This window comes from Chelonoidis abingdonii, chromosome 6, assembly GCF_003597395.2.
Source record: "Chelonoidis abingdonii isolate Lonesome George chromosome 6, CheloAbing_2.0, whole genome shotgun sequence".
Classification (NCBI taxonomy): Eukaryota; Metazoa; Chordata; order Testudines; family Testudinidae; genus Chelonoidis; species Chelonoidis abingdonii.
In genome coordinates this window covers 47,936,567-47,947,787 of record NC_133774.1, presented here as the reverse complement: position 1 = coordinate 47,947,787, position 11,221 = coordinate 47,936,567, and the positions used below count along the sequence as shown (strand labels likewise).

At 43.3% G+C, this 11,221-nt stretch overlaps 1 protein-coding gene across 5 annotated transcripts in view; it reads left to right on the top strand.

Annotated features, from left to right (window-relative positions):
* Positions 1 to 2,561: 2,561 nt before the first annotated feature.
* The window catches only part of AGGF1 (angiogenic factor with G-patch and FHA domains 1), a 43,266-nt gene continuing 34,606 nt past the window's right edge, over positions 2,562 to 11,221 (top strand). For 3 of the 5 annotated variants that reach the window (XM_032778340.2, XM_032778344.2, XM_032778345.2), the window contains exons 1-4: positions 2,562 to 2,943; positions 3,900 to 4,002; positions 5,502 to 5,707; positions 9,967 to 10,113. In XM_032778340.2, the coding sequence (XP_032634231.1) occupies positions 2,761 to 2,943; positions 3,900 to 4,002; positions 5,502 to 5,707; positions 9,967 to 10,113 (639 nt within the window). In that variant the 5' untranslated portion in view covers positions 2,562 to 2,760. Of the gene's footprint in view, positions 2,944 to 3,394; positions 3,477 to 3,899; positions 4,003 to 4,541; positions 4,648 to 5,501; positions 5,708 to 9,966; positions 10,114 to 11,221 lie in introns of those variants that run through there. The other 2 variants (XM_075067000.1, XM_032778343.2) reach the window with 2 other exon arrangements.

The following is an 11,221-nucleotide window of genomic DNA, read 5'->3' as shown; positions in this document are numbered from 1 at the left end:
TCACATTCGGAGAGCTAACTGTTGAGAAATTACTGAGTGCTGCAGCAAGCATAGGCACCTACTCTGTGGGTGCTCAGGGGCTCAAGCACCCATGGAGAAAAAATAGGGGGTACTCAGCACCCATGGGGCTGACCGGCACTGCTGATCTAGGGGCCCTGGCCCTGTACCCCCAATTAGCTGTCGAGTGGGGCTGCCCCTGTACCCCCAATCAGCTGTTGAGCAGGGCTGGCACCCCTCGGCTGTTGAGCGGTCTGCCCTGCCACTCCCTCCTCTCTGCCCCCTCATTGCAGAAAGGGAGCAGAAAGGAGCGAGTGGTGGACAGGAGGTGCTCCAGGGAGGGGCTTGTGACACTGTAGTTGTATGAATCTGATATAATTATGACATAATTATGATGCATTTTGTACAAGATGGGGCATGTGAGGTGTCATTGGAAAAGTTATGATTTGCTGAATATGGTTATCCTATTTTTATGCATGTATCATTTTTGTATCTGAAGTTATGAATATTGACTAGGGATCTGTATTTCAAATGGGCTTACTCTGGAAAATACTGACAGCCAGCCTTTCAGGTACAATAGTGAAGAAGTCACATTGGACTGACGGGCCATCTGCAAAGACAATGGACTGTGGAAGAGCTTAACTTTCCTGTGGGCATTTTGGCCAGCCTATAAGCAATGGCAGCTATAACACTGTAAGGGCATGTGACCAGACCACGTCTCTGGACTCCAACTTGGGATGTCAGTATTTTTCCACAAACTGATCTGAGAACCAAGTTTTGAAACAAAGGTTCCTGCCCTATGCTAAAGGTATATAAGGCAGGGAGTGAGCATCATCTGTTGTTCATCACTCCCCACACAAGAAGACTTCTGGAAACACCTGAGAAACAAAGAGTGATGTGGGGGAAGTGCTGGAACCAGGCTAAAGGGATTTCTAGCCTACATATGAAAGACCCTGGAATTCCAAGCTATAAAGCAAGTGCAACTTGTCCCTTAAGAATCTGCAGCCTACTTGTATTATCAGCCAGGGTGAGAATTTGCTAATTCATATCCTATCTTTCAAGTATCTTAGACTTAGTTCGTGTTTTTGTTTATTAGGTAATCTGCTTTGAGCTGTTTGCTATCACTTATAATTACTTAAAATCTATCTTTTGTAGTTAATAAACTTGTTTTTGCTTTATCTAAACCAGTGAGTTGGAGTGAAGTGCGTGGGAAATTGTAGCTCAAGGGGCAAAGGCTGTTGCATATTCCTCTCCACATTAGAGGAGGAGAACTCTATGAGCTTACATTGTACAGTTCCCTGTGCAGCACAAGATGGTATAATTTTGGGTTTATGCTCCAGAGGGGGTACAAGCCTGTAGAGCTGAAAGCTACCTTGACTTTAGCCTTTCTACTGTTGGCTTGTGCAGTGGCTAGTCAGAGAGCCTTCAAGTAACTGCAGCTGGGTGTGTCCCTACCTGTATGAATGCCTGTGGAAGCGTAAGACCAGGAGTGGGTCTACAGCTTGTCACAACAGCACAGTGAGAGAGGGAGCTGGCTGATCAGAGGGTTCAGTGGTACCCCAGTTCCAAACAGCACCCCAGGGGGAACCCATCACAGGTGTCTCAGGGAAGAGGGCAGAGCAGAGGTGGAGTGGTTTTTTTGTTTTAAAAGTAATTTCAGGAATATTCTACTGTTTACAATGTTTGCATGTGTTTGGTATAAAGATTTGGCTACTAATAAACTGTGTGGCACTCTTTGAAACTGACTGGAAGTATTATTAATAATACCTTCCATTCAGGGTTTTGAATGCAAGAGCTCTTAGATTCGACTGCGTGATGCTTTAAGAATCCCTACAAGGCAATGCTCTGACTTGTACATCAGCAAGAAGTTACACCAGCTTGCAGGAAAGGGGAGTGCATTAGTAGTTTAAAATTTAATCCAGCTCTATCACTCACCAGTTTCTGTACCATATTCAGATTTCAATTTATAAGATACAAGCAAGGTCAAATCTAACCAAAAACAGAGCCAATCTGGTTTGTCTCCAATTCAGCGCTTGCTCAGAGCAATGACGACTACAGGCTGAGCAGCAGAGTCTCCCAGCTCACTGTGATTAATGGGATTGGGATCACTATTCAGCATTTCTGCCGGTGTCATTACACACACGTATTTCCCCCTCCCCTGGGGTCTCCCCAGGGGCGGACTGGAAGCTGCCGGAGAGCCTCTCTCTCAAGCAGGGCTCAAGAGCTCATAATGGTCCCTTCTGACCTTAAAGTCTATGAGCCCCAGCCCAGGATCAGGCTCTCCTACCCGCCCGCTATTTGTCCTGAGTCCCTTGTAGCTGGTTACGCCCCACCCTGCCTGCTGCTCTCCAACAGCGTCACTAACGCTGAGCCCCTCCCGCTCGGCCGCCAAGGGCGGTGCCCAGCGCACTGAACTCCGAACACCCCCGGAACGAATAGGGAAGAAAACAGCAACTCCGGCCCCCATTTATAAGCCCACGTGCACTGCGCAAGCGCACAGCTGAGCCCTAGCAGTCTCCGTCGCTTCCTGTTGCCCTGGGATCGTTTCCGGTCACCTGCCCCGCCCCTTGGTAGCAGTTTAGTGCGCCGCGCACTGCCGCAGCCTTTCGTTGCCGCCGGAAACTTTTCCTCAGGAGCGTTATTAGCCGAGCACTAGGGACTCCCGAGGCCATGGCGGGAGGCTGCCGCTGCCGCTTTGTCTCCCGGCTCTGGCTGCGCCTCTGCTGCGGCCGCTGAGGGTCCCTGGGAGCCAGAGCCCCGGGCATGGCTTCCCCGCCGCTCCCGGAGCCGGGCGCCGAGCTGCGGGCTCTGCAGGGCAAGGTGGAGGTGCTCGAGGCGGAGCTGGGGTCCTGCCGGAGCCAGCTGGAGCAGGTGGAGAGGCTGCTGCGCCACACGGAGCGGCTCTACCGGGAGGCCCAGGAGAGCAACGAGGCGCTGCAGACGCAGGTACCGACCCTATCCTGCGCCGCTGCGGGTCTGTCCCCTCCCCGAGACCCCCCCGTCACCCGGACACGCCCTCCCCTCGCCACTGGGGTCTGCTCCCCTCCCCCAGACAGCCCCCTTCCCACACTGCCGCTGCCCTTTCGTTAGTAGCCAGGCACCTCATCAATTCCTGAGTTTTCAGGGCTTTCCCTGAGAGATCCGGGCCTGCATGCCCAGCCTCATGCTCCCTCTGGCTCTTGACAGGCTTTGGGTCCTGTTAGTCCATCATGCCGCTGAGCTGTTTTCCTCAGCTGCAGCACCAGACAATCATAAGCTCTAAAATTCTTTAGCTCATGGAAAGTCCCACAGGGATATTTGATCTAATTTAGCTTCTCAAATTGAGTGTCCAGCGCTGGAACTTTGTTCCAGCATTTTTGAAACCACCAATTAAAAGTACATTCTATATCATATTCAGATTCACAAATCTGGTTCCTTAATCAAAAGGGAAGATTACACTAGGGAGAGGCAAGAGAAAGAAAAAGATGGAAGACATCCTGGTGAAGATTTGGGACAGTATGCCTCACAGAGGTTTTATAGCCTTTACACATTTTAAGATACATTACTAACTAGTATACTAAGATGATAAATATTATCTTTTAGGGTCACATGAAAAATGGGTGTTTTTCTAATTTTAAACTTGTATCTTACAAACAATTAGGGGTTAGGTCCCTTCCTTCACATTTTCTTATTTAATCAGTATAACTTTAAATATGACCGGAATGTCATCTTTTGTTAGATATCCACTGATCTAATATATGGGAGTTTCAAGAAACTAAAATCAGTTATGGGGTCTATGGTAGACTTAAATAGTTGTTTCTCTACAATATCTGCAAGCAAATAGAGCAGAATAGTTTTCTGAGATGGATAATTATAATGGCTTTGATTTAATATTTTTTTATAATGCATGCTTTTTCTTGCAGGTCGAAGAACTCAGTAAGGAAGTTCATGATAGGAAGAAAAAAGAGAGAGAGACATCTAGTGTAGAAGTGCAAACTGAAGACTATGATTCTTGGCAACAATCAGGTAGCCAGTGGAAATTGCACTGGAAACAGTGGAAAGAGATCCTTAACACTTTCGTTAATTAGTTAAATGAGTTCTCTGACTTAACTAACCTTGTAAATATTGTTTTCCATTTCTTATTCAGTTGAAGCTTATTTTATATGCACATGTAGCTCCCCTTCCTCTCCTGCATCAAACACAACTTCTTGTCATTGCCTTTAAGGCCTTTCACTATTAAGCCCAGCCATTGTTTGTGGAAATCAAACTGCTGATCTCGGCTTTGTACTGCTGGTGATGTAGCTTCGATTGTCCCCTTGGTCTGCTTCTCCCTCAAGCAGTCATGCTGCCCTCTATGCATGCAAAAAAGCCTCGTAATCAAAATTGGAAAGCTACCTGTGAGGAATTCGGAATATGATTCTACAATTTTTGAACTCTGTGTGAGATTATGAACCCCAGGTGTCTGTCAGATTGCAAACTCTATTTTGACTATACACTCTTCTGTCCTTCTCCAAGGTCTGTTTGCCTCCATGTTGTGTTGGCATTCAAAAGGCTGGTGACAGAAGAATAACAGTAGAGGGGAGTTGACCATTAAATACTCAAAGGTTGTTAATTTGCTAAAAGACTTGTTCCTGTGCAAAAGAACTAATTTAATGGGGAGAGGTCTCATTGGTAAGTCGCCTGGCAGGCCTGTGCTCATGTGAGGGAGCTGGCAAGGGGGTCACTGAACATGGGGCTGCAGGTTTTAAAAGGGTAGAAACTGATCTGCTCAAGGGTCCATTTTGTCACCCAGCATATAGAAGCCTCATGAGGAAGGAAGGCCCTGTCTGCTTTCCAGAGTCTGGATGGCCCAAGGGACTCAAGACCACAGCCTAAAGACCCAAGGGGATCCAGAGCAGAGAGGCTTGGTTTCCCTTCAGAACAGTCTTAGTCAGTGATTGGAAAGGGGCACTTGCTAGGATCCCATCCCCTTATCCTCTTTTAAATATCTCTTTAAAAACAACTTCTGCTGCGATACATTTAAATCACTATTGTCTGGCTTTAATTAGGCAAATGTTGAGTTGCCCTTTAAGCTTTTACCAAACACAGTTCATTTTATTGTCATTTTATCATCCTAGTCCTTTCTGTTTCATCCACTTATTATGTGCTGCCTGATTTCTAGATTGTGAGCTTCCAGGGCAAGGAGCTCAGCTCTTTTTGTTTGGTTTTGTTTTGTTTGACTTGTCTATGCAGTGCCTAGCACAATGATATGCTGATCTTTAATGGAGGCTTCTAGGCACTAGCATAATAGAAGAATAAATAACAGGATTACTTGTGCATACACTTCAGCACCTGCATAAGTACATTTAAGCAAGTTTTCATTTGCTCAACAAAAGTGAGGTAAACAAAAAATGTTGTATGCTACCTGGAAATTGATTCCAGTTGGCCTACCTGTGAAAAGTGAAGCACATGCATTAGACTCCTCAGGCTGATTTTGTGTAAAATGTTACTTTGCTAATTTATGCAATTTAAACTTTTTTCTACAGATTATTACAATTATCAGAATTATTGTAACAACATTGATGCTCAAGATAACACATCTGAACTATCAGTGCAGCAGAACCATAAGAGTGAAGGTTCCAATCCTAATTCTACAGAGCAATCACAGGCAGGTGGTGATATTCATTCATACATTGGTAGCACAGAACTTGCTGAAAGTGGACAAAGGGATAACTTAATCGAAAATTTACAGGTAGTAGAACTGTGTGTTTCAAAATACTTTTGGAGTCCTTAATCTGTCAACATGTCTATGATTTTGAAAGTCTAGCTTCAGTTCCGATATTATTATACAAGGTAGCTGTTTCAGTGATCCAGTATTGAAGATTGTTTACAAACTTTTCTCCATTGTGCAATAAAACTAGGGTTCCAGTTCTTTGATCAGGTCCACCAGTGTGGATCTGGGTGCAGGATGGGGGCTAGGTTGTGAAGGTGTATACACATTTTAAAGCAAGAAAATTTAAGATGCTGCAATTATAGCTCCTAGTCTAAATTCTGTGCATGTTTTTACACAGGGAACATCCTTCTAATCTGCATTAGGTGGAACCATAAATACACAACAGCATTTGTAATTGCTTTTTTTTTTTTTTTTAAAGCAGTCACAGAACTTTGCATCCTCTAGGGATAGTAGTCCATTGATTTGTCCATCTCTGTAAAGCTGGAACCAAATGGGATTTTTTTTCTTTTAAGGCACAATTTAAAGGAAGTATGCGTGTGTGTGTGTGTGCATGTGGTGGCGTGGGCCTGGGCTGGCATGGCCTGAAAGCATGACAAGTAGCCCAGCTAGAAGTATTTGCAGAACGTGTGCAGGTAGGTTGGAGGTGCAGCTGGAGAGGTATGCAGAAGTGGACAAGGAAATTGAGATTGAAGCCAGAGGTACTGCATTGGAGGTGAGTGTGGGAAGAAGCTCCAGATGTGTGAAGAAGGAGTGTGTAGCAACCTGAAAGGGGGAAAAGGGATGCTTTTAAATGAATTGTAGATAAATGGAATTCATGGATCAGAACAATGGTAAGGCTGTGACAATGAGTAGGAACTGCAAAGGAGAAGGCTCTTGTACCATTAGTTGTGAAATTGTGGGAAAAGCCTGGGAGAGAGGGTTGTTTCCAGAAGATGAGGGGAAGTAGCAGAGGCACGAGAGAGAGACATAAGGTCTGAGGTATCTTATCTAAGGCCATGTCTACACTTACAAGCATGCAGTGACACAACTGTACCAATAAAGCTGTGCCAGTGTAAGATCGTTTGTGTAGCCACATTATGCAGATGGGAGAGAGCTCTGCCATTGACATAATAAAACCAGCTGAATGAGCAGCAGTAGCTGTGTCCGTGGGACACATAGCTTATGCTTGCAAAACTTGTGTCACTCAGCGTGTGGTCTGTTTTTTTTTTTTTTTGTTTTTGTTTTTTTTTCAAAGTTTTGCCAACATAAGTGCTAGTGTAGACATGGCCAAAGAATTGATACTGTGCTTCTCACCATAGTATATGGAATAGGCTGCAAGTAGTACACGCAGTTTAAAACCAAAGCAGCTAGTTTTAAAATGGATCCTGAAATGAACGGGGAATAGGAGGAGGGAGTTTGAGAAAAGGGGTGTGATGTGGCTATGCTTCTTTTGTATGCTTGATAAGGCAGACAGTAGCCTTATGAGCATGCTGGAAGCTGGAGAGCTAGAATTTGGAAAGGTTCTAGAGAAAGGAGCTTCATCAGTCAATGGCAGAGGGGATGAAAACATGAATAGGGGATCTCAGCAGAGGTGGACTCAAGCCAGTGACATTGATGTTTATGTTATAGAGTTTACGTCACTTTCTAGTAAGGGTACTTTTATAAATAGTTAATCTATGAATGTTTTAATAAGTGATAGATACTAGTACAACGGAAGGTATTCTAGATGGTTATTGACCCTGCCAGCAGGTAGGGGATCTTGGGGGACAACTACTGCACTGGTGGGGTGCAAAATAAACTTTATTAAGAAAATGCAAAAAACAGGGAAAATTTAATGGTGAGGGGTATGGGGTTTGTTAAGGTAGACAATTGGGGAGGGGGTTCTTTTAGTAAATAGTATAGGGGGTTTCAATAGTGGGGTACAATACAGTTGGTACCCGATTTGACACTGAAATATAATGTAACAGGTAGCTAACAATTTCTTATTGTAAAGGATTGTGTGACAGGCAGCAAATATCACCAACTAACAGTTATTGGGAAAAAGTGTTAAATATATCAACAACTCTAGGTAAAAGTGTTCTCAGTGGTAAAATGTAAAATGTGAGGTGTGTTAGACGAGAAAAAGGGTTAACAAGAGAATTTTATGCTAGACTTCAGTATACAATTGAAGGTTTGGCGAGCAGTAAAGAGCCGAGTGAACATGTGGGGAGGGATTAAGAAAGAGAGAGAGAGAGAGCAGTGTAGGAATGAGGTTGGGGGAGGTGAAGGAGTCACGTGGTGAGCAAGAACCAGAGGCAGAGGTGCGCGAGGGAGATTTAACCCCAGGGGGAACAGAGAGCAGACAGGCTGAAGTTTTAAACAGCAGGACACGCAACCAGTGACTGGGAAGGGGGCTTTCGGGGTGGGGGTGAGGGGCAGGGAAGACAAGACTTAACCACAATATCACAGAACAGCAAAATCTTATCTATGATCTAACTAACCAAGATACACAAATTAGCAAGTACAGAACACAATCAACAATTTTTTAAACCTAACTTACAGAGCACAATACAAACAATTCTCTAAACTAACTTAACCACAGCTATGCAAAATGAATTACAACTTACTAGACTAAAACCTGATTCTAATAGGTCACCTTTACAGCAGTGGGGGGGCTGCAGCTGGCAGTCCAGGAAGCCACAGCCAGCAGCGGCACAGGCTTATATTAGCAGCAAAGGAGCTGCGGAGCAAGAAACAGATTATAGATACAGACCAAGGAGTTAGCTTGGTCTGTCTGCTTGGAAACAAGGCCAGCAGCTAGACAGGGGAGCCTGCAAGAGAAAACTCTTACCAATCCCAGGACGGCAACAAACAGAGAGAAACAGCAGTAGCATTGGAGGATGGAGAGAGGACTCGATTCGCTTTCAGTAATCAGGAAATCCCAGGCACAAATTCGTTGTTCATGGAGGGGAGTTTAAAAACGGGGGTACGCTCAAAAACAATAGAGCGTGAGAGAGGGCCCCCAAAGACCCCTAGCTGATCAGACCAGGTGGCAAAGCAAGGACCTTTCTGGGGTCTGATCAGAAAATGTCTGGTTTTAAAGGCAAACTTAGGCAGTTTCCCACCACTACTTTTGATTGGCTCCTCTTGATACAGGAGAGGAGAGAGGCAGGGAAAAACTGAGGTAAGCATAAGCATGCCTGGGCATTGCTGACCACAGGTAAATCAGTATGCTTAATAGTTGGCCATTCAGGTCGTGCATTTTGGACAAGCGCCTCCCTACACCAGCCCGGGTCTGAACAAAGGAGTCAAACACAGAAGCAACAAGCCCCCTCCCTAGGCAGGGCAGTGGCTCCAGTTAGTCTGTACAAGCCATCCCTATGAATAGGGCTGTGACTTTAGTTAGCACAATGGCCGGGAGGGGCGGCCACCAGGACAAACAGAAGGAGAAGGGAAAGAAGAATGCTAGCAGGGGGACAGCTGTAACAGACAGTTACATCCAACCCAATGACATGGATATCAATCTCTAACACATACTACTTGTGTCTATAACATACTTAATAAACTAGTAATAGATACTATAACCTTTTATAAACTAATAAATGTACCCTTCATATAGTATAGGGCTGATTTTATAAATCAGATAGCATGGTGATGAGCACATAAATGCATAGGTAGGCCTTTATGGGCATAATTGCAGTGCTCATAAGGATTATGTCAATTACAGTATTGGATTGAAAGTACTTACTTTCAAATCTTTTATCAACAGAATAGATATAACATGGGCATTGGCAGTGCCAGCTCTCCCGCTTCCCTATGCTGTCAGTTTGCCTTACCCCCTGATGTAGTTGGAGAATATATAGGGTTAAGAAAGGAGTTCACTCTATTCCTGTTAGTCCTCCACCTCTCAGAGTATCTCAGTGCTGGTTTTGCAATCTAGTACTTAAACACTGAACTGAGAACCAGAATTTATTTTATAAAAGTCGCTGTGGGGACAACAGATGGTAACTTTTCTTCGCTACTGTCAGTGACCTGAGTCGCTTCTGTATTGATTGATGAAAAATGAAAGGCTTTGGGTGAAGTCCTGGCCCCCTTGACATCGTTAGTGGGAGTATTGCCATTGATGTCAATGCAGACAGCATTTCAACCTCTTTTCTCCACTAACAATCCCCCGAGCCATCTGTATCCCTAAGGCACCAGATTTTGATCAGTTCATTAAAATGGATATTTCTTTAAAATGCTGAAGTGTGTTACAATGGAAGAATAAAAGCTGACCTTTCTTGTAGCAGGCAACTTACCTTTTTATTATCTGATCTTAGGAACCAGAAGATACTTCGTTAGCAGAAGGTACATTAGCAGAAAGCTTGAGAGCTGCTGCAGAAGCTGCTGTATCACAGACTGGGTTTATTTATGATGAGAATACTGGGTTGTATTATGACCATAGCACTGGATTCTACTATAATTCGGTTAGTTTGTTTTTCAGAATCATTGATGTTTTGTATATATGGATCTGTACCATTTGCCTGATATACGTTGGAGTAATAAATATTGATGAAATCAACAGAGAACTAAGACCCAAGCTGATTTTATAATTTAAAGTAAATATTGATTGAGTGTGCTATCACCATGTCAACTTAATAATTATTTATAAAGTTGCCAGTGATTTCAGGTAGAAATAATTACTACTTTCAGAAATGTACTTTCTATAAATATTGTTTTCATGCAAATATCCTGAGAAATAATTTTGAAAAGAAAATTTCATATCCAAGCACGTTTTTTGTAAACAGAGTGACAAAACTGGAGTAACACTGTTGTTTCAGTCTAGAGTTAAACCACTGAAAACCAATGCAACAGAGGTCAGACACTGCTGAATGTTTTGCGTGGGACATCAAGCTGTTTAATTAGTTCAGTCAGAGGAAAAAATCACAGAAATGTGTCCCTTGATGTGAACAATATAAATCATGTTTACTGTGTTTTAAGGTATTCTTAACAGTGTTTTCCATAATTTTTGCATTATTGATGGTGGTCTGGTTTCTGTGAACCAATTGACATTCACTGTAGTTCAAAGATCAGTGCAAACACTTACTCTCAAAGTGTTGGGTTCCTACACATGCAATTGCAGTGTTTTGTGCAGTCATCCAGTTCACATATGCCGTTTAAAAGCGCAGTTGCTGAATGATGATAAATGTCAGTATGAATAGCAAATTTAGGCCTTTATCTAGTTCCTTTCAGATGCTGTGTGCTGTTAACATTTTTATACTATTAACAAAGATGTCTCTTATTAAGGAGAAAATTATTTTTGCAGCAAATTATTCTACAGTAGCAAAGCTTCTGTTGGAGTCTTTATTCTAAAATTATACTTAGAAACTTGAGCTTAAAAATCAAATTTTGAACAAAACAGATTGTAGTAGCCTGCCCTGAGTGAGTGAGATTTCTCTGCTACCGAAGGCATATTCAGAGAAAGTATAGAAAACCATTCCATTTAGCTGGATGCTCTTATGCTTAATTGAAAATAATTTTGGGAGAAAATAAAGAATATTAAGACTGTCTACGCTACAAATTACTTCAGTATAA